The sequence below is a fragment of the Saccopteryx bilineata genome, chromosome 6 (genome assembly GCF_036850765.1).
Source record: "Saccopteryx bilineata isolate mSacBil1 chromosome 6, mSacBil1_pri_phased_curated, whole genome shotgun sequence".
NCBI lineage: Eukaryota > Metazoa > Chordata > Mammalia > Chiroptera > Emballonuridae > Saccopteryx > Saccopteryx bilineata.
This window is the reverse complement of record NC_089495.1, coordinates 143,127,819-143,154,490: the sequence shown is the minus strand read 5'-3', so window position 1 is coordinate 143,154,490 and position 26,672 is coordinate 143,127,819. Positions and strand designations below refer to the sequence as shown.

Here is a 26,672-nt window from a genome sequence, read left to right as displayed (position 1 = left end):
GACCTCAGCATTCCAGGTCGACACTTTATCCACTGTGCCATCACAGGTCAGGTGAAAGTTTAGGAATTTTAAAATGTGTTTTTTAGGCTTCTAATGTAGAGCCTAGTAAGAGTGAAGAGCATACCCGAGTTCCCTGAGTTTAATTTTGTATATGTATATATTTTCATGATGTATGATATGTATATACACACACATATATGTAGGGAAGTATTGTGTGTATACACATACACTCACTTTTATTATTATTATTATTATTTTTTATTTTTATTTTTTTAGAGACAGAGAGAGAGAGTGAGGGATAGACAGGGACAGACAGACAGGAACGGAGAGATGAGAAGCATCAATCATTAGTTTTTCGTTGAGCATTGCGACACCTTAGTTGTTCATTGATTGCTTTCTCATATGTGCCTTGACCGTGGGCCTTCAGCAGACCGAATAACCCCTTGCTCGAGCCAGCAACCTTGGATCCAAGCTGGCGAGCTTCTTGCTCAAGCCAGATGAGCCTGCGCTCAAACTGGCAACCTCGGGGTCTCGAACCTGGGTCTTCCGCATCCCAGTCTGAGGCTCTATCCACTGTGCCACCGCCTGGTCAGGCCATACACTCACTTTTAATGCAGTGTGGAGCTTATTATGTATATGTGGCCTGAGTTAACCATTATGGATGTGTTCTAGAAATGAAGAAAATCAAACCCAGTGTGTGTCTCAGAGACTATGGACATTGAGTGTGAAAAGACAGTGACAGGCTGTTCTAAGTGGTTTACATGATGTTTGAGGCACATTGGAGTTATTCAAATTACAAAAGTTACCAGGGCATTCATTTAACTCCCGGGTGACTTTGCACTTGAGCTCACAGAATTTGGGGAAGTGTGGGGCACTAGCAGCATTGAGCTGGTGTTGGTAAGGCTTCTCGGCCAATAACTGATAAAACCCTCTCCCAGGCCAGCAAGGTGGGTGCTGCTACGCCTTTGTGTGTGCAGGTGCGGAAACTTGCCCAAGGTCATTCATTTGGAATTTGACTGCATGCCTTTCTGGCTCCAAAGCCTTTCCTTATACTGGTGAATATTAGCTATTTATATCGAAGATGCAGGTTCAAAGCAGTTGAGGACTTCAAATTAACTAATTTTATCTTCTGATACAGGAAAGACTAGCATATTTAATTTTCATGATCACAAATGGTTTGAAATTTTGAAAAATTAGAAAATGTATACAAGTAATAAAATTTGTTGTAGAGAATTTAGAGAATGCAGATAACCACAGATTAGCGTAAGTAGATTATTCCTCACTTTGCTGCTCAGAGGTAATCTGTTAGCGTTCAGACCTTGCCCAGTGGTATCACTTAGCTGTGTACATGTGTTGTATTCACACAGATATCTTTTATTTTATTTATTTATTTATTTATTTATTTTTGTATTTTTCTGAAGCTGGAAACGGGGAGAGACAGTCAGATAGACTCCCGCATGCGCCCGACCGGGATCCACCCGGCACGCCCACCAGGGGCTATGCTCTGCCCACCAGGGGGCGATGCTCTGCCCCGGGGGGGGGGGGGCGCTCTGCTGCGACCAGAGCCACTCTAGCGCCTGGGGCAGAGGCCAAGGAGCCATCCCCAGCGCCCAGGCCATCTTTGCTCCAATGGAGCCTTGGCTGCGGTAGGGGAAGAGAGAGACAGAGAGGAAGGAGGGGGGGGGGGGTGGAGAAGCAAATGGGCGCTTCTCCTATGGGCCCTAGCCAGGAATCGTACCCGGGTCCCCTGCACGCCAGGCCGATGCTCTACCGCTGAGCCAACCGGCCAGGGCCTACAGATATCTTTTAAATGAGACCATAAAAAGCATTGTCAATAGTGTTTTGGGGATTGTGTTTTTCGTAGACTTCTCCATTTTTAGATGATTATTTAAGTCTTTGCTATAAAGCACAAAATGTTGTCTTGATGTTTTTATAAAAATAGTTTGGTTTTATTTTTTATTATTTTATTTTATTTTATTTTATTTGTATTTTTTTGTATTCTGAAGCTGGAAACGGGGAGAGACAGTCAGACAGACTCCCGCATGCGCCCGACCAGGATCCACCCGGCACGCCCACCAGGGGCCACGCTCTGCCTACCAGGGGGCGATGCTCTGCCCCTCCGGGGCATCGCTCTGCCACTACCAGAGCCACTCTAGCGCCTGGGGCAGAGGCTAAGGAGCCATCCCCAGTGCCCGGGCCATCTTTGCTCCAGTGGAGCCTTGGCTGCGGAAGGGGAAGAGAGAGACAGAGAGGAAGGGGGGGGGGTGGAGAAGCAAATGGGCGCTTCTCCTATGTGCCCTGGCCAGGAATCGAACCCGGGTCCCCCACACGCCAGGCCGACGCTCTACCGCTGAGCAAACCGGCCAGGGCCAATAGTTTGGTTTTAAAGAGTGATTACTGTGATTTTTATTCCATGGTTATATTAACACCTCTTCAAAGTTTATCATCAAATCACTTTAACTTTTTGTACTGTTAGGAAATACTTAAAAGTTTTGAACACACCAGCTTGGAACTTAATATATATATAAACAAATACTGTAAGAGTTATATTGTGTATTTGATTATATTCTCTTATTTTAAGAGTTGTACTTTCCATGTTTTGTTCTGTAATGACTCAGTCTATAGTGTATTTTAGATTTTATCATCAAGAAATCTAATTTGAAAGTGATTCCTAAAGAGCTGACTCATGTTAGGCTTTGTTGTCCTTTTATTACAGATCATTTATTATTTTTACGCCAATACATCTGGTACAGGTGAGTATTGATTCCACGGAGAAACAGTGTGAAATGAACATCAGACATGAGCAGTGTTGTCCTATTTGTGTTAAGTTTTCAGAACCTAATTGTGATAGAGTTGCTGATGTTCAGGTGAACCAGTTTATAAAACAGACATTTTGAACGTTTGGCATACTCTGACAGTGTATCTTACTAGACTTGGGGTAATTTTTGTTCCCTTAGTCATTCTTAAGACTATCTCATGACAACATCCACTTTCACTGATGGGCATTCTCAGCCTTATCTTGAATGTCCATGTGGTGGAACTGTAGCTTCACAGCCTTTAAAAAACCTTTTTGTTCTTACTGTCATATCTCCTCTCGTGGAAGGTTCTTTAGGTTTCAGGTTTTGGGTACTTCTGAATTCTTTTGAGTGTTATGTATGTTTTCAGGCACTGTGCTAATTTTGAGCCCTAAGAAGAACAAAAAAATGATTATTCTGGCAAAAGATGTAATTCATCTTTTAGCTATGTGAGTAGGAATTATTTTATTGAATTACTTATCACAGATGGCCATTTCCTTGAGGATGTTTAATCTTAAAAGCTCCAGAGATAATATTAGTTCTTTAAAGCAGACCTTTGGCTCTTCTCTAGGACTGGTTCCAGTGCCTCTGCTCTTACTCTGGTGGTGGTTGGTGGTGGTGGTGGTGGTGGCAGTGGCGGTGGTGTGTGTGTGTGTGTGTGTGTGTGTGTGTAGTGTTCACAGTTAGATGTGAAGCTCATTAATGTGTTGTGGTTTTAGCCCTGCCTCCTTTCTGCTCCCTGATGGACTGGTTCGCTTGGTTAATAAACAGATAAACTGGCATTTGGTCCTTGCAAGGTAAGGGTGTATAAAATCCATATAATTTTTCTCTACCGGGGTTAGCATTTAAATTTCATTATGGCCTTAATTTTGGGGTCCTTGTGGCTTACAGTCTTGATATTCATTTTATATAAATTACCTTTGACACACATGTGTTTAGTACTGCTTAAATGTGTTAAATCAAGCTGTATTTAAATACTTTGGTATGCTTTTGTACCAAATGCTCATCTAATTGTAAGGTCAAAGGATGGGAAATTAAAGCATGTGGGGAAAATTTTAAAATGATTTTAAGTTCTTAAAATCATTCCTTCTCTGTGTAACACTGCTACACATGTTCATATATTTTTTTCTTTTCCCTTATGGAAGCAATGGAAAACTTTTGGCCGCTGTTCAAGACCAGTGTGTGGAGATCAGGTAATTGTTAATATTCATGATCAAAACTTCCTTTGAGGAGCATTTTGCTTGATTGCTGGGGACTGAGAGTTTTGAAGAGGGGCACATTCACAGGGATTTTCCTTTTAACCTCTAGAATTCCGTGAGGTGTCGGACACCAGCTTTGCCCACTAAAGGGGGAGGGGCACCTGCGAGGAGCATGCCCGTCTTGCTTCCCCAGCCCACTAGCTGTCTCTAGAATGATTTTGTTTTTTTCAGTAGAGGATGCATATTTTCTAGAGCTATGGACATCACTTCTATTTGACTCTGTGCTGTGAAGCCAGCTACACAGATGCTCAGGAGGGTATGAAGTAAGGGCCGCTCTGCTCTGTCGGCATAAAGCTGTCCCCGGACGTGGTTCTGCACGAGATCCTGGTCGCATGTTACTTTAGACCAGTGATGTTCCCTGTCCTCTTGGCACATTCAGGGGCATTGCACACACATCTAGAAGACTTCTCTAAGCTGGGCTTTCCATGCACTTTATTTATTTAAAGATTTTTAAAAAAAATTATTACTGTTTATTGATTTTAGTGAGAGAGGAAGTGAGAGACAGAGATAGGAACATTGCTCAGTCCCTGCATGTACCCTGACCAGGGATCGAACCAGCAACCTCTGTGCTTCAGCACGATGCTCTAACCAACCGAGCTATCTGGTCAGGGCTCCATGTACTTTATTTTTAAATAATGCACCAGTTATGAAAGAGAGAAAGCAATAGCAACTAACTCAGGAAAACAAGTTCATTCTCTGGAGAATTAGGAGCAAAGACGAAATGTGTCATACCTGTAAAGTTGGCGATGACCCCTTTCTCCAGGCAAGGCCCAATCCTAGTTCTCAGAAAGTAAGCAGTGAGGCGGAAATTGCAGGATGCCTACGTTACCAGTCGAAGGCTTTCGTGCTACTTCACTGTTCTTTACTAAAAATAGTATTAGTGAAAATTCAGTTGCGACCACACTTGTGTTAGCTTTGTGTTGTGAAATTTCTTTCTCTTCCCATTAATCCAAACAGACTGGACCCCTCAACTTTTTTGGGAGTAGTCAAAGGTTTTGCCCCAATTGGGGCACAGATTTCAGGTGGGGAGGCTCTGCAATCCCTCTTAAAACTGTGAGGATAAAAATGATCATCAATAATGACAGCCTTTCAGAACTATATTTCCTCATTCGGCATGGCTTTAATAGGCAGGTTCTTCTTTTTTAATAGCATCATTAAGCATCATGTTGGTAAAGTATTTGAACGTATGTTATTCATAGGAATGGGCTAGCATTTCCTCTTCCATTTGTTTTAGTAATGTGAAATGCATCTTTTTGAGAATTGTGCTGATGGTGTGACTTTTAAAAGAAATGTTTCCATTGATTTGAGAGAGAGAGAGAGAAGCATCAACGTGTTGTTCCACTTAGTTGTTCCATGTAATTGTGCATTCATTTGCTGCTTCTCATATGTACTCTGACCAGGGATCAAACCTGTGACCTCAGCACCCTGAGATGATGCTCTATCCACTGAGGCACCCCGCCAGGGCCGTGCCTTTCTTTTAAAATTAAATTTATTGCGATGACATTGTTTAACAAAATTATATAGGTGCAATTTTATGATATATGGTCTGCATATTGCATTTTGTGTCTACCACCCAAAGTCAAGTCTCATCTGTCACCATATATTTGACCGCCTTTGCCCTATACTGCCCATCCCCCACCCCTTCCCTTTGGTAACCATCATATCGTTGTCTGTGTCTAGAAGTTGTGTTTTTCTTGTTTGTTCATTTGTTGCTTTTATATCTTATATGAGTGAAATCATACGGTTCTTGCCTTTTCTGATTGACTTATTTAGCTTAGCATGATATTCTCAAGGTTCATCCATTTGTTGCAAACGTAAGTATTTCATCTTTCTATGGCTGAGTAGTATTCCACTGTATATATGTACACATCTTCTTATCCCATCTATCAAAAGACAATTTGGTTGTTTCCATGTTTAAACTCATTTGTACTTGTATCACTTTACTTCTGGTATAGCTCGTTTCTGATGGAAAAAAAATGATGGGAAAACTATCGTCACTATTGAAAGGGTCTTGTTTGGGGCACAGACCACCTCATGAGAGAAGGAATGCTTTGAAAGTGCTGTGGAGAGACATGCTCTGTTTGTAGTTGGTGTTATAGGCAGCACACAGTAGTGTTGTCATGGTAAAACTGTTGTCTTAATTTTGTACATATGTTGCAGGTCTGCAAAAGATGATTTTACATCAATTATTGGGAAGTGCCAAGGTAAGAGTTTCTAAAATATCTAAAATTGAACATTTCAAATCTGTAATAGTTTATATCTCTTAAAAGCCAGAATAGATATTAAATAAATATTTATTAACAGAGGCTGTTAAAACTGCTTATTAAAATTAAAAAAAAATCTGGCCTGACCTGTGGTGGCGCAGTGGGATAAAGCGTCGACCTGGAACACTGAGGTCGCAGGTTCGAAACCTTGGGCTTGCCCGGTCAAGGCACATATGGGAGTCGAAGCTTCCTGCTCCTCCCCCTTCTCTCTCTGTCTCTCTCTCTCACTCCTCTCTCTCTAAAAAATCAATAAATAAAATATTTTTTAAAAAAATCTTAACTGATCTCTTCCATTTACTGATTACTTAACTGATTACTGCCATAATTTTGCTTTTGGATATGCATTTTGGAGAAATTTGAAATTAAAATGTTTACTAAGTCTAAGCCAGTTTTGTAATAAAGCATTTGTATCTTTAGTCTTTTATTTTAAATCCAATGAAGAAATAAATATTTTAGTATAAATGAAGAGTTGGTCAGATATAGACTAGTCCGGGCCTGACTGGTGGTGGTGCAGTGGATAGAGCCTTGACCTGGACGCTGAGGGCCCAAGTTTGAAGCCCTGAGGTCGCTGGCTTGAGTGCAGGCTCACCAGCTTGAGTGTGGGATCATCAGTTTGATCCCATGAGCCCAAGGTTGCTGGTTTGAGCCCAAGGTCGCTCGCTTGAGCAAGGGGTCAGTTGCTCTGCTGGAGTCCCCTGGTCAATTCACATATGAGAAGCAATCAATGAACAACTAAAGTAAATGACGAAACTACAAGTTGATGCTTCTCATCTCTCTCCCTTTTTCTCTCTCTCTAAAAAGAGACTGGGATTTGATCATTCTCTGATAGTCAGCAAGAATGTCCTGAGTGTCTCATGTATGTGCATCATTTCTGGGTATAGGAGTCATCCTAGGGGTATAATTGTAGCCAAAAGGCTTTGTCCCTTACTTCATACAGACACTCACATACATCATTATAAACTTCGACAATCTGAGGAAGGAAAAATACAGAGTCGGGTGAGCGTCTCTACCCAGGAATGTCAGGTGAGACTTGAGAAAAGGGACTTTTTGAAAACAAGCTTGGGAAGGAATAGAGGCAGGAGTGTCCACAGCAGTGTCTGGCTCTGCGGGAGTGTCCGGGGCAGTGTCTCCCTCTGCGGAAGTGTCCGGGGCAGTGTCTCCCTCTGCAGGAGTGTCCGGGGCAGTGTCTCCCTCTGCAGGAGTGTCCACGGCAGTGTCTGGCTCTGCGGGAGTGTCTGGGGCAGTGTCTCCCTCTGCAGGAGTGTCCACGGCAGTGTCTCCCTCTGCGGGAGTGTCCGGGGCGGTGTCTCCCTCTGCGGGAGTGTCCACGGCGGTGTCTCCCTCTGCGGGAGTGTCCACGGCAGTGTCTGGCTCTGCGGGAGTGTCTGGGGCAGTGTCTCCCTCTGCGGGAGTGTCCACGGCGGTGTCTCCCTCTGCAGGAGTGTCCACGGCAGTGTCTGGCTCTGCGGGAGTGTCTGGGGCAGTGTCTCCCTCTGCAGGAGTGTCCACGGCAGTGTCTCCCTCTGCGGGAGTGTCCGGGGCGGTGTCTCCCTCTGCGGGAGTGTCCACGGCAGTGTCTGGCTCTGCGGGAGTGTCCGGGGCAGTGTCTCCCTCTGCGGGAGTGTCCGGGGCAGTGTCTGGCTCTGCGGGAGTGTCCGGGACTGTCTGGCTCTGCGGGAGTGTCCGGGGCAGTGTCTCCCTCTGCAGGAGTGTTTACGGCAGTGTCTGGCTCTGCGGGAGTGTCCGGGGCAGTGTCTGGCTCTGCGGGAGTGTCCGGGACAGTGTCTCCCTCTGCGGGAGTGTCCGGGGCAGTGTCTCTGACCAGGACAGTGTCTGGCTCTGCGGAGTGTCCGGGGCAGTGTCTGGCTCTGTGGGAGTGTCCGGGACAGTGTCTGGCTCTGCAGCAGTTTCTGGCACAGTGTCTCCCTCTGCGGGAGTGTACGGGACAGTGTCTCCCTCTGCGGGAGTGTCCGGGGCGGTGTCTCCCTCTGCGGGAGTGTCCGGGGCGGTGTCTCCCTCTGCGGGAGTGTCCGGGGCGGTGTCTGGCTCTGCGGGAGTGTCCGGGGCAGTGTCTCCCTCTGCGTTAGTGTCCGGGACAGTGTCTCTCTCTGCGGGAGTGTCCGGGACAGTGTCTGGCTCTGCGGGAGTGTCCGGGGCAGTGTCTCCCTCTGCGTTAGTGTCCGGGACAGTGTCTCTCTCTGCGGGAGTGTCCGGGGCAGTGTCTGGCTCTGCGGGAGTGACCACGGCGGTGTCTGGCTCTGCGGGAGTGTCCGGGACAGTGTCTGGCTCTGCGGGAGTGTCTGCGGCAGTGTCTCCCTCTGCGTTAGTGTCTGGGACAGTGTCTCCCTCTGCGGGAGTGTCCGGGGCGGTGTCTCCCTCTGCGGGAGTGTCCGGGGCGGTGTCTCCCTCTGCGGGAGTGTCCGGGGCAGTGTCTGGCTCTGCGGGAGTGTCCGGGACAGTGTCTGGCTCTGCGGGAGTTTCTGGCACAGTGTCTCCCTCTGTGGGAGTGTCCGGGGCAGTGTCTGGCTGTGCGGGAGTGTCCGGGGCAGTGTCTGGCTCTGCGGGAGTTTCTGGCACAGTGTCTCCCTCTGCAGGAGTGTACGGGACAGTGTCTGGCTCTGCGGGAGTGTCCGGGGCGGTGTCTCCCTCTGCGGGAGTGTCCGGGGCGGTGTCTCCCTCTGCGGGAGTGTCCGGGGCGGTGTCTCCCTCTGCGGGAGTGTCCGGGACAATGTCTGGCTCTGCGGGAGTGTCCGGGGCAGTGTCTCCCTCTGCGGGAATGTTCAGGGCAGTGTCCGGGACAATGTCTGGCTCTGTGGGAGTGTCCGGGGCAGTGTCTCCCTCTGCGGGAGTGTCCGGGGCAGTGTCTCCCTCTGTGGGAGTGTCCGGGACTGTGTCTCCCTCTGCGGGAGTGTCCGGGACAGTGTCTCCCTCTGCGGGAGTGTCCGGGTTAGTGTCTCCCTCTGTGGGAGTGTCCGGGACAGTGTCTCCCTCTGCGGGAGTGTCCGGGGCAGTGTCTGGCTCTGCGAGAGTGTCCGGGACAGTGTCTGGCTCTGCGGGAGTGTCCGGGACAGTGTCTCCCTCTGCGGAAGTGTCCGGGACAGTGTCTCCCTCTGCGGGAGTGTCCGGGACAGTGTCTCCCTCTGCGGGAGTGTCCGGGGACAGTGTGTCCCTTTGTGGGAGTGTCCGGGACAGTGTCTGGCTCTGCAGGAGCAGTGTATGGAAAGGACATAGGGAGCTTATAGGAGGATAGTGAAGAAGGCACTATTAGGTAAATGCATCTATTACTTACATGTTCTTTCCAGGACCGACAGTTCCTCTTTCTGACCTTGTGTTGGTGTAACAGTGTGGCAGTTGTAGGAATCATAACGGTGATAGTCCTGGTTGTGGTGATGAGACACAGTGTCCTTCCTGCGTGTCCGGCACAGTATTTTCTTACTGAATTGGAAGAACATGGTATATGTATTTTAGCTTAACACAGTATTGGGATAAAATAAGTATTTGACAGTGAAAGCGAGCATGTAAGGGAGACATCCATCATTTTGAAATCTGTGAAATGGTGAAATACAGAGGCTTCCCTGACCTCGCCATGGAAACGCGGGTCTTTTAGCTCCTTGTCAGATGCGCCATCAGTGTGCTGGGCCTGTTTCCTCCTAATTTTTCTCATTCTCAGCCATCTGTGTGTATTGAGAAGACTGAAAATTAAATGTTTTTAAAATATTTTGGGTTCCCATATGAATAGTGTTTTTCTATTAGTATGTCAGCCTCAGTATTCCTAAACAATTCCATCTATTCCTGTGGATAAGATAATAATAGAGTTTTTATGGAGTTTTCTTGATCTATGGTATATACAGGGTAAGGCAAAAGTAAGTTTACAGTTTTTTATGGGAAATAATGCAATAATTAATAAATAATAATACAAGAATAAACTCGGTTTTTGTGTACTCATGACTGTAAACCTACTTTTGCTCCACCCTATATTGTGACTTAAAAGCAAATGTAGGCCCTGGCCGGTTGGCTCAGTGGTAGAGCGTCAGCCTGGCGTGCAGGAGTCCCGGGTTCGATTCCCGGCCAGGGCACACAGGAGAAGCGCCCATCTCTTCTCCACACCCCCCCCTTCCTCTCTATCTCTCTCTTCCCCTCCCGCAGCTAAGGCTCCACTGGAGCAAAAAGATGGCCCGGGCGCTGGGGATGGCTCCTTGACCTCTGCCCCAGGTGCTAAAGTGGCTCTGGTCGCGACAGAGCTACACCCCAGATGGGCAGAGCATCGCCCCCTGGTGGGCGTGCCGGGTGGATCCCGGTTGGGTGCATGCGGGAGTCTGTCTGACTGCCTCCCCATTTCCAGCTTCAGAAAATTAAAAAAAAAAAAAAAAAAAAAAAAGCAAATGTAAAACTTCTTACATATTTATATCAATTTATATCCCCTTGTTATTGTCTGTTCCTTCTACTCTGTTCCCTGATGGTCAGTGGTACCTTTATTTGTATCATAAAGTGAAAATCTAGACATTTTTTTGTTCTTTCTCCTTCTCTCTCTTCCTTCTTCCTTTCTTCAAAAAATATTAAGCTGCCACTAAATGCCAAGCACTCTCCTAGGCACTACGTTTGTCTGTAATCAGGAAAAAGGTCCAGGCCACCTAGATTTAAGGTTTGTAGTCCCTCAGGGCAGAGAGAGGTAAGTCAGTCCTTGCAGTCCTACTGAGTGACACCAGCAGAAGCATCACCTGTGGCCTCTCCAAGTCCTGCGGATCTGGTTTAATGGTTTTTGCTTCCCACTTCTGCATTCAGCCTCACTGCCCCCGTTCAGGCTGTGGGCATTGTTTACTTGCCTTCCTGTGACTGTCTCCTGACAGGTTTTCTTCTGTGTGTTGTCACTAGTCCACACTTGGCACTGCTTGCCAGACTGATCATCCTGAGAAGAGAATTCTACAAGGGTACCCTTCAGTTCTACCAGGTTACCCTGTCATCTCCATATGTAACCTTGAGTAACATGTTACCTGAGTCTCAGCTGTCACATGGGCACCATTTTATAGATTAGGTTGTAGAAAAGTTATATGAACTAATAATAGATGTAAAGCTCTTGGCATGCATGATGTCTGACACTTTCTAAGCACTCAGACATTAGGCTATTAATACTACTATTACTACAGCTGTTATCCTGCCTGAAATCTGTCATGTGTTTGCCATTGACTGTAGGATACGGATTAGAGATTCTACTCTGGGACACGAGACCTTTCACAGCCTGTTCGTCCTGTAAGATGCCCCCACCGTGTGTCCTGTGTTCCATGCAAGGCAGGCTGCAGTTTGCCCGTGCCATCGTGCTTGTTATGTCTTCCTACTGATAACTCCTTTTGCTTGCTAGCTCCTACCTTTGTGTTTGTACGTAATTAAGTAGTCATGGCTACTTTAGCTCCAGAATCAGCTCTTCTGGACGCTTTCCTCCTGGCCCTCTCCCCTACTGTTTCTACATCTTTCTGAACATTTCCCGAGGACCTGTTGGTACCTATATCGCCTCTGGGCCCTAATCTGCTTTCCTTTTCTCATTGTTGACTTGCTTGTCTGATTCACAATTAAACTGTAAATTCTTTGAAGACAGGGCTACTGTCTTTCTCAACTATTTTTCCCCCAGTGTCTGGCATGGTGTCTGACTCATAGTAGGCACATAGGTTTTAACATTACAAGTTTTGACCCTATCAAGTGGGTGTTGGCATTTGAGAACTATTAAAATGATTCTTGTGAGTGAATGTAAGTATAAAGTGTATTTGCCTGTTTCCTATGGTTTAATTTTAGACATTTGTGAGCATACATTTGTTATATATATTTATATTATGAATATATAAATTTGTGGGAATTGTGGGTTTTATTCCTAATATACACAAATGTGTGTACATGCCCTGAATGGAACAATAAGGGCAGATAAGAAGTCCTGTTTGCTTAGTATCCTCTTGAGAATAACAGAAGGGGAATAGTGAGTATCTAAAGCTTGGGGTTCTGGCATTTTCTGAGTTTACTTTCTATAGTTTCTTTTTTTTTTTTTTCTTTTCCATTTTTCTGAAGCTGGAAACAGGGAAAGACAGTCAGACAGACTCCCGCATGCGCCCGATCGGGATCCACCCGGCACGCCCACCAGGGGCGATGCTCTGCCCACCAGGGGGGCGTTGCTCTGCCCATCCTGGGCGTTGCCATCTTGCGACCAGAGCCACTGTAGCGCCTGAGGCAGAGGCCACAGAGCCATCCCCAGCGCCCGGGCCATCTTTGCTCCAATGGAGCCTTGGCTGCGGGAGGGGAAGAGAGAGACAGAGAGGAAAGCGCGGCGGAGGGGTGGAGAAACAAATGGACGCTTCTCCTCTGTGCCCTGGCCGGGAATTGAACCCGGGTCCTCTGCACGCTAGGCCGACGCTCTACCGCTGAGCCAACCGGCCAGGGCCAAGTTTCTTTATCAGCGTTTATTAAAGTAGACCACACCTGGCTTAAATAATGAATAAGTATCAAGAAGTTCCCAGAAAAATACCTGGAGGGTGGTATTCACTTACCTTTTGCCCGGTGCTGCCCTTTTGGTGGGTGAGGGCTTGGTGGCACTCCGTGGGGGTCTGAGAAGCGTGCTGAGACTGTCAGGCTCAGACAGACAGGGCCCCTTGAGCTGTGGCATTAGCCACCTGCTCTTACCAGTAACTAAACTGAGAAATACCTATGTTAACATGAAAACGGGAAGCTTAACCCTTCGGTATTTCACACAGATTATTGTATTTGTTAGGGTTTGCCTGCGCACAGTTAATGTGGCAGCACAAATGAGAGAATAATGCTTTGAGAGCTAATGTTTTATTTTGTTGGCTGCTGAATGTGGGGATTTATGACCTTAATGCTGCATTAATAGTTCCTTTCCATTGCATCTAATGTGAGGTAATGATCATTTGCTTATTATCTGACTCATCTTGATGGGAATGGCCCCCGTATGCCAAATGAGTAGGCCCGGAGAAACGCGGCCAATTGTTGTTAATGCATTTCTGAAACCACACATTGCCGAGTCTGCAGACCGAAAGGGCTGTTTGGTTCCACTTTCATATTTTTCAATTATTGCTTTACAAAATGTAGGCCATTGAGAATATTTTAATGTGGATTGCCCTTGTTCTCATTCTGTTTGCCAGGCCATAAGGAGTAATTCAGTCTTCTCTTTCTAGCCTGAAGAGTGACCTAAAACTAAAGCACGGAATTGGACTTTTTAAAAGCTTTACTATGTTAATCAGGAGACTTTCCTTCTAGTTCTGATTCTGAGAGACCATAGACCAGAGCTTCCCAGCGTTAAGCCACGGCTTGGTGATGTAGGTGTGCTGAGATCCCATCAGTCCTCCAGTGGCCCAGGGCCCAAGGACTGCCCGGGCTCGGACTGGCTCTTGGTTTCCAGGTGCCTGTCAGTTTACCGTTCGGTGCCACACAAACGTGATTTTCTGTGTGTGTCTTGACATGAAAAATGTTGCGAAGCATAACCTGTTTGAAGCACCCGGAGCTGAAGTGGAACATTTTATTATGGAACTGTGATTCAGGAGTTCCAGGTTATAACTATTTCCCCCTTTTTGTAATTTTTGGAGAAAAATTGTCTTGTTAAAAAAATAATACACATTCTCAGAGAAAACTTTAGAAACTAAGGATAAGCAAAAAGTAGAAAATAAAAATAAATATACCAGCCCTGGCCGGTTGGCTCAGTAGTAGAGCGTCGGCCTGGCGTGCAGGAGTCCCAGGTTCGATTCCCAGCGAGGGCACACAGGAGAGGCGCTCATCTGCTTCTCCACCCTTCCCCCTCTCCTTCCTCTCTGTCTCTCCCGCAGCCAAGGCTCCATTGGAGCAGAGTTGGCCCAGGCGCTGAGGATGGCTCTGTGGCCTCTGCCTCAGGCTTTAGAATGGCTCTGGTTGCAACAGAGCGATGCCCCAGATGGGCAGAGCATTGCCCCCTGGTGGGCGTGCCAGGTGGATCCTGGTCGGGCACATGCGGGAGTCTGTCTGACTGCCTCCCCATTTCCAACTTCAGAAAAATACAAAAACAACAACAACAACAAAATAAAATAAATACACCATCCAGAGATAAGTAGTATTAACATTTTATAATCTATTCTTTCAGACATTTTTTGGTACCTGTTACTATAGATATGTTCTATGAAAGTAATTTGTTTTATATTCTCTCCATATAAAGATAGGTTATTAAGTCCTTTAAGTTGAAGTTTAAGAATTTTCCAAAGTATCTTTTTTGGTCTTTTTATTTTTTACTGGATAACATCCTAAATATTAGGAAGTAGAGGTACCAAGTATCCAAGTCATCCAGAAAGGGCCTATAAATTTGATCTCTGAGCAGTAAGTGACCCAGTGTTGTCCCTGAATCCTCAGTCAAGGTTGAAAGAGCCGTCATTAGGGATTTTTGCAGATAGTTGTGTATAACATAGGTAGCACATTATTGCATCTATGTTCATGGGGATATTGGTATGTTGATTTTATTTTACTTTTTTGTGTCTTTTTGGTTTAGTATTGGTGTAGTGCTGGTCTCAAAATATAAGATAACAGTGTTCTTTCCTGCTTTATAGCAAAAGTTTGCGTAGAATTGGAATTATCAATTTTTTTAAGTGTTTGATAGAATGTGCTGGTGTAACTTGAAGTTTTCTTTGTATGTTTTTAATACTGAATTAAAATTTTAAAAAAGATATAAAACTTTTTAAAATTTCAGTTTCCTCTTGTTTCAGTTTTAGTTTTTCATGGACCTTTCTTCTAAGTTGTAGGTTATATAGGCTTAAATTGTTTATAATATTCCCTTATTATCCTTTTACTGTCTGTCAGATCTTTTGTTGTTGATATTGGTAATTTTTGTTCTCTCCATTTATTCTTCATCACTCAGGCAAGAGTTTTATCAACTTATTTATTCTTCAATAAGAAAACTTTAGATTTTGATTTTTCTGTTTTCTCTGATTTTTGCTTTTATCTTTATTATTTCTTTCTTTCTGCCTACCAGGTTTAATTTGCTCTTATTTTTTGAGATGAAAGATAGAAGTTTAGGTAATAGATTTTAAGTACATTTTAGGCTGTTTAGTATAAGTATCTTTTTGTTATTGCTATCTAATTTAATTCTGTAGTGGTCCAAGAACATAAACAATATAATTCTCACCTTTTAAATTTATTGAGTCTTGATTTATGGTCCAGCATGTGCTCTGTCTTCATGAACCAAATTAAAAAAAAGAATTTAAAAGAATCTGATTTTTGGGTATGGTGCAGTTATTGGGTATAGTATTTTACAAATGTCAATTATATTGAGTTGGGTGTTAGAGGTGTTCATAATTTTATATCCTTTCTGATTTTTCTCTCTGCTAGTTCAGTAAATTCCATAGAGAGGTGAATTGAAATTTCCAATTATTATTGTGTATTTGTTTATTTTATCCTTAGTTCTGTCAGTCTTAATGAATTTCAGAGTTCTAATTTTTAGGAGTATACTCGTATTATTTTTTCCTCTTGTTGAAATGGGCTCCTTTGCCATGAACAAATGTCTTTTTTTTTAATCTTTATTAATACTCTTGTCCCAGAGTTTGTTTTGTCTAATAGAAATATAGTCACTTTAGTTTTGTTATGACGTATCTTTTTCTCTCATTTTGCATTTAATCTGTGTATTTATATTTGATGTAAATCTCTTATAGAAAATGTATAACTGAATCTTGCTTTTTTTCTCCTAGTCTGACAATTTTAGTTTTTTAATTGGAATGTTAAGAACATTTATATTTAATGCAATTATTGGTCTGGTTAGGTTTAATTCTACTTTCTTTCTTTCTGTTTGTTTTTCTATTTGTCTTGTGTCTTTTCCGTTTTCTTTTAACATTTACTCTATGGTTTACAATGTGCAATTAAGTTACTTTATTACACAGTATACATTTATTCACTTTTACTCTTTTGTGCTCTTCTAATTTTTTTCTTGTTAACCCCCCACAATATAGTGTTATTATTTTTGTCAAATAACTTTTTAAGAATTTACAAAACAAGGACAAATCTATTATATTTTTCTCTATTTTCTATTTTGATCACTCGACTTTATTGTGTAAAACTGAATTTTTATTTGATAGTTTTTCCTTCAACTTGGAAGAGTTATTTAACATTTCTTGTAATGCAAGTGTGTTGATAACATGCTGTCAATATTTGTTTGTCTGAAGCCATCTTTGATTTTGCCTTTCTTATATAAATTTTTTTCTTAGTATAGAATTCATATCAACTTCTCCTCCCTCCCAGTTCAGCTCTTTAAAGATGTCATTGCATTGATTGTTTTTGATGAGGAATCAGTCATTGCTGTGATTGTTTCTCTGTAGCTAATGTTTCCTTTTTTCTTCGGCTGCCTTTAAGAATTTTTTCTTTATCATTGGTTTTGAGAAATTTGATTATCATGTGCCTTGCCCCCCCTCCATTTATCCTGTTTACGTTCAGTGAGCTGCTTATATCAGTAGATATGTAGATTTTATCCAATTTGCACATTTTATGGACATTATTTAAAATTCCAATACAATTTTCTAACCATAATGTTTGTTTTCCTCCCTTCTGACACTCTAAGTATATGTATTATAGACTGGTTGTGATTGCTCCACATCTACTGGGTGTAATGTTCTATTAGCTTCTTTTTTTCTCCATTTCTTCAGTTGGGATGATTTCTTTTGTTAAGTTTTTAAGGTAGAAACTTAGATTTTTTTCTTCTACAGTGTTTATTTGTTTTTAAATTCATCTAATGAATTTTTTTTGAGAGAGAGAAAGAAAGAGGAAAGGAGAGAGAGAGGAAGGGAAAGAGAGAGAGAGAGAAAGAGAGAGAGAGAGAGAGAGAGAGAGAGAGAGAGAAGCATTGTCTCATTGCTCCGGGTAGTTGTGCATTGATTGCTTCTCATACATGCTTAGACCAGGGATTGAACTAAAGACCTTGGGCTCGAGCTGGCGACCCTGGGCCCGGGCTGGCAACCTCGGGTTTCAAACTGGCAACCTTGGTGTTCTGGGTCACTGCTTTATCCATTACACCACCACTGATCAGGCAATGGATTTTTCATTTCAGGTGTTTTTCTTTTTTTCAAAAATTTGACTATTTTATACTTTTCATCAGATTCCATTGAGATTCTCTATTTATTTATTCTCTATGTTTATATTTTCCTTTGAGTTCCCAAGTATGTTTTGAAGCCCTTGTGTGCTTTATTCCTCAATCTGTATCCTTTCTGGGTGTATTTCTATTGGTAGAGTTTTCTCATGATTGTGGGTTATATTTTCTTGCTCATGTATCCAACAACTTTACATTGTGTGCTCAGCATTATGCATGCTATGTTATTGAGTGTCTGATATTTGTTATCTTTCTTGATTATTGAGTTTTTTCTGGGCAGTACTTAATTTCTTTGTGAGTATGCTGAGTATTTTAAGGTTATTTGTTTATGAGTGACGTCACGGAAATGGCGCCGTGAGCAGCGCGTCCGACAGAGCTCCCCAAAATCTCAACAAATTTATCAACTAGAAACAGAAAAATTTATCCTCGGACCATTCTGGAGTTCCACACACACACTGGAAGCAAAAGGACTGTTGCCGAGGAGGGAGTACACCTGTGCCAAAACAGGCTACCAAGTGTGGAAAGCCTGGGTTGAGTGGTCCAACTGAATGATAGGCGCTGAACAGTCACCTTGACAACAATTGACTCCCAGCCCCACCTGATTACGCTGGAGGCTCTGACTGCCAGAGCCTTACCCAGAGCCTTGCGCTGAGTGAGGATAGAGTGGGGATTTCCCAGTTCTTTGAGTCTCTTACTCCCCAGACAGAAGCAGTGGCAGCCTCATAGCTGGATCACCAGGCTGCTAATTCAGGAAGGGGAGACTAGGAAAGAGACTCCAGGAAAGCAAACTCTCTCATTGTTGGACTCTGCAAACGCCAACAAGCCTTGACTACCAGCGAGACTAAAGCCAATTATATGACATTGCCATAGAATCCCATCAACTGCAAATTCCTACCTAAGAGTGACACAGGGGCAGAACCTGGGGTACAGAGTCACCAACCAGGAAGAGGGAGAGAAAAGAAAAAAGGAAGAAGTTAACCTCTCAAAATCAAGAAAAATCCACAGACTTTATAACTTGTTCCACTAATTCTTTGTTGTTGTTTCTTTCTTCTATCTTATTGCCTTTATTATTATTTCTATTTCTTCCACCTCGGTCCTTTTACTCTCTGCCCATCTTATGCTACCCTTTTCTTGAACTACACTACCCATGAGTGTTACATTTTATTTCTTTTCTTCATCCTAACTCTCCTTTAGGGTTACACTCCAAAACCCTTAACTCTCACTCTCTCCCCTTTTGCTTTTTTTTCCTTTCCTTTTTTTCTTCCTTCGTTTCTCTCTTATTCTTATTTTTTCCTTTCTATTCATTTCTTCTTTTCTCCTTTTACTTTTTCTCCCATTTAAGCCTCAATCACGAACAAATTATTTAATTTGGGACTCAAGTTTTTGTGGGTTTTTTTTTTCTTTTTCTTTTTCTTCTTCTGCTTTTGTTCTTGGTTTTCCTTTATTTGTTTGTTTTTGTGGCATTTTGGGCACTTTTTACATTGCTTTTTAACTCACTAGCATTCCTCCCAACCCAAAGTCTCCATTGTATTTAGTCTTCGCTCCACTTAATACAACAGATTTTTACTTATTATTTTTATTTTTATTTTCTTCTTCTTTAATTATTGTTTTTTCTCTCCTTTTTTTCTGTTTCCCTCTTATCCCTCTCATTATATCTCTTAGTTGACCATCACTTACAAGCAAATCATTTTATGCTTGTCTAAGATTCTCTTTTTTTTTTTTTTCTTTTGTATTTAGTAGGTCCCTACTCCCTTTTTTGCCCCTTGAACTCTTCACCCCAAATCAGGCCCTCCATTATAGGCAGTTTTTGTTCCATTTAGCATAATATAATTCACAGGTCATCACGATATTTCCCTAAGGAGGTGAGAGGAGGGGAAGAGAAGAAAGAAAAAAGGGGGAAATAACAAATTATTACTTTTTTTTGTGGAGTGTTTTCATTTTTTCTTTTTTTTTTCTTTTTTTTTCCTTTTTATTTTTTATTAATTCTAATTAACACTATCATCAAGACCACCTTCAGATGCCAATAAGAAAAAGGAAATCGAACATTATGGATACAAAAGACAGAGAGGTAACACAAATATATGTGGAAAAATCTATGGAGAAAAGATTTAACATATTGGAAGCCTTGGAGCCAAATGACAGAGAATTTAAAAGAGAAATCTTAAAAATACTCAGAGATATACAAGAAAACACAGAAAGGCAATTTAGGGAAATCAGAAAACAACTCAACGACCACAAAGAATATATTACCGAGGAAATTGAAACTATAAAAACAAATCAAACAAATGAAAAACTCAATTCAAGAGCTGAAAAATGAGGTAACAAGCTTAGCTAATAGAACAGCCCAGATAGAAGACAGGATCAGTGAAATAGAAGACAAGCAACTTGAGGCACAACAGAGAGAAGAAGAGACTCAAAAATAATAAAAAACGAGAAAGCCCTACAGGAATTGTCTGACTCCATCAGAAAGAATAACATAAGAATAATAGGTATATCAGAGGGAGAAGAGAAAGAAAATGGAATGGAGAATATACTCAAACAAATAATAGACGTGAACTTCCCAAGCCTGTGGAAAGAACTAAAGCCTCAAATTCAAGAAGCAAACAGAACACCGAGTTTTCTTAACCCCAACAAACCCACTCCAAGGCACATCATAATAAAGATGACACAAACCAATGACAAAGAAAAAATTCTCAAGGCAGCCAGGGAAAAGAAGAGTACAACATATAAAGGAAGGCCTATTAGATTATCATCAGATTTCTCAGCAGAAACTCTACAAGCTAGAAGAGAGTGGACCCCAATATTTAAAGCCCTGAAAGAGAGGAACTTTCAGCCAAGAATACTATACCCATCAAAGCTATCCTTCAAGTACGAAGGAGATATAAAAATATTCACAAATACAGAAAAGATGAGAGAATTTATCATCAGAAAGCCCCCACTCCAGGAAATACTAAAGGGGGTTTTCCAACCAGATTCAAAGAACAAAAGAAAACATAACCACAAGTAACAGCTCCACCAAGAAAACAATAAAACCAAACTTAAACTGTGACAACAAAAGAGAAAAAAAGGGGAGAAAGGATGAAGATTAACAATAGCAAAGGACGATGAAGCGCAGAAATACTCACAAGAAAGGGTACTACAATGAAAATGGTAGGTACCCTTTTCATTACTTAATGGTAACCATCCTTGAAAAATCCACCACAAAAACACTTGACTTAAAAAAGGTAGCAACAGAGGAAAGAAGTATGGAATACAAACAAACAAAAACAAACGATAGAAAAACAAAAGAGAAGAATCAAACAAGATACAAAACTAACAGAAAGCAATTTATAAAATGGCAATAGGGAACCCACAAGTGTCAATAATTACACTAAATGTAAATGGATTAAACTTACCAATAAAAAGACACAGAGTAGCAGAATGGATTAAAAAAGAAAATCCAACTATATGCTGCCTACAAGAAACTCATCTAAGCAACAAGGATAAAAACAAATTCAAAGTGAAAGGCTGGAAAACAATACTCCAAGCAAATAACACCCAAAAAAAAGCAGGTGTAGCAATACTCATATCTAATAATGCTGACTACAAGACAGAAAAAGTACTCAGAGACAAAAATGGTCATTTCATAATGATTAAGGGGACACTGAATCAAGAAGACATAACAATCCTTACTATATGCACCAAACCAAGGAGCACCAAAATATATAAGACAGCTACTTATTGACCTTAAAACAAAAACTGATAAAAATACAATCATACTTGGAGACCTCAATACACCGCTGACGGCTCTAGATCGGTCATCCAAACAGAGAATCAATGAAGATATAGTGGCCTTAAATGAAATACTAGAACACCTGGATATGATAGACATCTACAGGACACTTCATCCCAAAGCGACAGAGTATACATTTTCTCTAGTGTACATGGAACATTCTCAAGAATTGACCATATGTTGGGCCACAAAGACAATATCAGCAAATTTAGAAAAATTGAAATTGTGCCAAGCATATTCTCTGATCATAAAGCCTTGAAACTAGAATTCAACTGTAAAAAAGAGGGGGGAAAACCCACAAAATTGTGGAAACTAAACAACATACTTCTAAAAAATGAATGGGTCAAAGAAGAAATAAGCGCAGAGATCAAAAGATATATACAGACAAATGAAAATGAAAATACGACATATCAGAATCTCTGGGATGCAGCAAAAGCAGTAATAAGAGGAAAGTTCATATCACTTCAGGCCTATATGAACAAACAAGAGACAGCCGAAGTAAACCACTTAACTTCACACCTTAAGGAACTAGAAAAAGAAGAACAAAGACAACCCAAAACCAGCCGAAGAAAGGAGATAATAAAAATCAGAGCAGAAATAAATGAAATAGAGAACAGAAAAACTATAGAAAAAATCAATAAAACAAGGAGCTGGTTCTTTGAAAAGATCAACAAAATCGACAAACCCTTGGCAAGACTCACCAAGGAAAAAAGACACAGGACTCAAATAAATAAAATCCAAAATGAAAGAGGAGAGATCACCACAGACATCATAGATATACAAAGAATTATTGTAGAATACTATGAAAAACTATATGCCTCCAAATACAACAATCTAGAAGAAATGGATAAATTCCTAGAACAATACAACCTTCCTAGACTGAGTCATGAAGAAGCAGAAAGCCTAAACAGACCAATCAGCAGGGAGGAAATAGAAAAAACTATTAAAAACCTCCCCAAAAATAAAAGTCCAGGCCCAGATGGTTATACTAGTGAATTCTATCAAACATTCAAAGAAGACTTGGTTCCTATTCTACTCAAAGTCTTCCAAAAAATTGAAGAAGAAGCAATACTTCCAAACACATTTTATGAGGTTGTTTGTTTATTTATTTTTTTAAATTTATTTAGTGAGAGGAGGGGAGGCAGAAACAGACTCCTGCATGTGCTCCAGCTGGAATCCACCAGGCAAGGTCACTAGGAGGTGATGCTTTGCCCATCTGGGGCCCTGGCTCTAACTGGAGCCATATTTTAGCGCCAGAGATAAAGGCCATGGAGCCATCCTCAGCACTCAGGGCCAACTTGCTCCAATTGAGCCTTGGCTGCAGGAGGGGAACAGTGAAGCAGATGGGCGCTTCTCCTGTGTTTCCTGACTGGGAATTGAACCCAGGACTTCCACACGCTGGGCTGACACTCTACCACTGAGCCAACCGGCCAGGGCCTACGGTTATTTTGAAGTATTGTAAGGTACGGTTTAAAAGAGTTTAGGGGTAGATCAGTCCGACTTCAAGGTGAGGACTTTCTGGGATCTGTTGGGAATTCTCAGAGCGCTCAGTGAAGCTTCTCCACTGTGACTGGATGGAACTGACACATTCCCAGAGCCTCTGCAAGCTTTGGCAGTTGTTTCTCCCTGACCCTTGTTCTCTCTCTAGCCTCGGGGCATCTTTCTGTGGGCTTGCAGCTTTGTGGGTGGTCCAAGACCCAGGTTCCTCTCTGTAGGTTTCTAAGGTTCCTTTCCTTTTCCTTTCCTTGCTATTGAATTTATCATCATGACATTGGTTAATAAAATTACACCAGTTTCGGGTGTACAATTCTGTAACATCATCTGTATACTGTGCCGTGTGTTCACCACCCTAAGTCGTGTCTCTTCCATTACCATTTATCCCTCCTCTACCCTCTTCTACCTCTCCCCATTCCGTTTTCTCTCTAGTAATCTCCATACTGTGGTCTTTGTCTTATTTTTTTTCTTAATCCCTTCTCCTTTATTACCCAACCCCAGAACCCCTCTGACAGCTGTCAGTCTCTGTATCTATGAGTCTGTTTATTTTTGTTCATTAGATCCTACATAGAAAGGAAATCATAGGGTACCTGTCTTTCTCGGACTCACTTATTTCAGTCAGCATCATGCTGTCCAGGTTCATCCGTGCTGTCACGAAAGGCAAAGAGTTCCCTCTTTCTTACGGCCGAGTAGTATTCCACTGTGTAAATGTACCACAGTATGAACTTTCTTCTCTGCCTCAGTCACTTCTCTCTGGAATGCTTCCTTGTTTGTTTTTTTAAAAATTATCTTTAATTTTATTAAGTTTATTGGAGTAACATTGGTTAGTAAAATTATACAGGTTTCAGGTGTACAATTCTGGGATACATCATCTGTATACTGTGTTGTGTACTCACCCTCCAAGGTCTAGTCTTCTTCTGACGCCCTTTGCCCTAGTCCTCCCCCCTCCCCCTTTGGGCACCACTGTACTGTTGTCTGTCCTCACATGGTAGTTCAGCATAGTGGCTCCCAACTCCAGTCTTTATCGCCTCAGTGCAGTGAGACTTTCATGTCCTGTTTGTGGTCCCTCTTCCTGCACGGTGGTCCAGAAAGTGCTTCCTGGCAGAAAGCAAAAGTGATTCTTCTCCCAGGGATCACACATTTTCTTATTTTTTTTCTATGGTGGGAGGCCTAGTCTGAAACTACTTATTCTGTTTTGTTTTTAAATTACAAAAGCAGTGGATACTTGTATCAAATTGAAACAATGCAGAAGTAAAAAACATGAAGAAAACATTACCTGGCCCTGGCCAGTTGGCTCAGTGGTAGAGTGTTGACCTGGTGTGTGGATGTCCCAGTCAGGGCACACAGGAAAGATGACCCATCTGCTTCTCCACCCCTTCTCCTTCTCTCTCTCTCTCTCTTCCCGTCTTGCAGCCATGGCTCAAATGGTTTGAGCAAGTTGGCCCCCGAGTGCTGAGATGGCTCAGTGGCCTGCCCCTGGTGCTAAAATAGCTTGGTTGCCGAGCAACAGAGCAGCGGCCCCAAATGGGCTGACCATCGCCTAGTAGGGGGCTTGCCAGTTGGATCATGCTTGGGGCGCATGCAGAACTCTGTCTCTGCCTCCCTGCCTCTCACTTAATAAAAAGGAAAAAAAGAAAACATTAGTTTCTCAATTTGCATTCTTTTCTGCTGTAAGAATATGATCCTTTTTTTTTTTTGTATTTTTCTGAAGTTGGAAATGGGGAGGCAGTCAGACAGACTCCCGCATGCGCCCGACCGGGATCCAGCTAGCATGCCCACCAGGGGTTGATACTCTGACCATCTACGGCGTTGCTCTGTTGCAACCAGAGCCATTCTAGTGCCTGAGGCAGAGGCCATGGAGCCATCCTCTGTGCCCGGGCCAACTTTTTGCTCCAATGGGGCCTCGGATGCGGGAGGGGAAGAGAGAGACAGAGAGGAAGGAGAGGGGGAGGGGTGGAGCAGATGGGTGCTTCTCCTGTGTGCCCTGGCCGGGAATCGAACCCGGGACTCCTGCACGCCAGGCTGACACTCTACCACTGAGCCAACCAGCCAGGGTCGTGATCCATATTTTTATTTATTCCCCTCTTGCAAGAAATCTAGGCTGTTTATGATGGCGGCTTATTTGCTGCCTCTGTTTCTTACTCATCTCTGGCCCCTCCCCCTCTAACAATGCTGGACATGACATCCTGTTTGTCTGTTGGTGTAGTTTTCAAAATGTGGTAGCTGTTGCCAGAGTCCCTTCCTGAAAGCTATACCTATTTATACCACCATGAAAAACATGTAGTTGAAGCCATTTCTTTTTTCCATTGTCAGCACCGTATGTTATCTATTTTTAAAATATTCATCAGGTTCACAGGTAAAATGAAAGAGCATCTCAGCTTCAATTTGCATATCTGTAGTTATTACATAGCACATCTGTTAAATGTCTTTTTATTTTTTGTGAATTGTTAGATCATATCGTTTTGCTTATATTCCTCTTAGAGTATTTGACTCGGGTATTTCTACATAGTGTGAATGTTAATCCTTGTCGTATATTTTTACCCAGTGGATTTGTTTTTTAAATTTGTTACAGTGTATGTTTTTATTTTTTGTAATTGTATTTGTCACTTAAATTTTTTTCCTTTATAATTTCATGGTTTCTTATCATGCTTAGTAATTTCTTATTCTAGGATTTAAAATTTTTTCTCTTGTCTTCTACCCAACCCTATTATTTCATTCATTTAAACATTTAGCTTTTCTGCGTGTCTTTCTAGCCTCACTAGTTTACTCTTGCTCAGATTTTTTGTTTGTTTTTATTAGAAGCGGGGAGGCAGTCAGACAGACTCCCACATGTGCCCGACTGGGATCCACCCAGCATACCACCCAGGGGGCAATGGTCTGCCCATCTGGGGCGTTGCTTTGTTGTGGCCAGAGCCATTCTAGCACCTGAGGTGGAGGCCATGGAGCCGTTCTCAGAGCCCGGGCCAACTTTGCTCCAGTGGAGCCTTGGCTGTGGGAGGGGAAGAGAGAGACAGAGAGGAAGAAGAGGGGGAGGGGTGGAGAAGCAGGTGGGCGCTTCTGTGTGCTCTGACCAGAAATTGAACCCAGGTCTTCCACACGCTGGGCCGAAGCTCTACCACTGAGCCAACTGGCCAGGGCTTCGTTTTTTATTTTAAAGTCAAAGAATGTTTCTTAGATTTTACTTATAAGTAAAATTGTATGGTATTTGACTTATTTCACTTAGGATGATGCACTCTAGAAACAAAACAAACCGATTGCTAGATACATGAACAAACTGATGGTTGTGAGAGGGGAGGGCGGTCAGAGGTGCTCACTTCGTTATAAAATAAGCCGTGGGAGGCCATGCACAGCAAAGGGAGTATGGTTAATAATGTCCTCATTAACTTTGGATGGTGACTAGACTTACTGTGGTGATCACTTTAAAATGTATATAAATGTTGAATCACTATGCTATACATCTGATACTAATACAGTGTATGTCAACTATAACTTAAAATTTCTTTTAAAGTCAAAGAATGTTTGTGAGGGATTGTTCATTGAACCCTTCATTTTGCAAAAGAGGACACTGTGCTTTGGTGACCTCCCAAGGTCACAGATAATGGGTTCGAGCAGCACTGAGAATAGAACCTAGAGCCCCTTGGTTTTAATCCTTGACAATTGCTGCCTCTACTCTGGGTGAAGGAGCACTGGCCGGAAGTGGTCCTTTAGCGCTGGAGCACCGATTCTGTGCCAGAGTGTTGGGCCCTGGTGACCAGCTAAAGGGACATGTTAGTTACGGACAGAGTGGGCACAGTGCCTGGGATGTTGGAATTTATGGTGTAACGAATAAAGAAGATAATGAAACATCGACAAACAAATGTATATTATTTGGGATAACAACAATGAAGGAAATGAAATCATTGGAATGGAGGGTAATAATGGGATTTGAGGCTGCTTGACAGCGTGGAGAATGCCTCCAGACACAGTGATATTTAAATTGACCCTGAGAGGTGACAGGGATCT

At 42.6% G+C, this 26,672-nt stretch overlaps 1 protein-coding gene across 1 annotated transcript in view; it reads left to right on the top strand.

Moving 5' to 3' along the window:
* Positions 1–26,672, top strand: part of NBAS (NBAS subunit of NRZ tethering complex) — a 352,849-nt gene that overhangs the window by 2,983 nt on the left and 323,194 nt on the right. Inside the window, 4 exon segments of the mRNA XM_066234551.1 lie at positions 2,717–2,753; positions 3,515–3,592; positions 3,941–3,988; positions 6,215–6,258. Coding sequence (XP_066090648.1) covers positions 2,717–2,753; positions 3,515–3,592; positions 3,941–3,988; positions 6,215–6,258 — 207 coding nt within the window.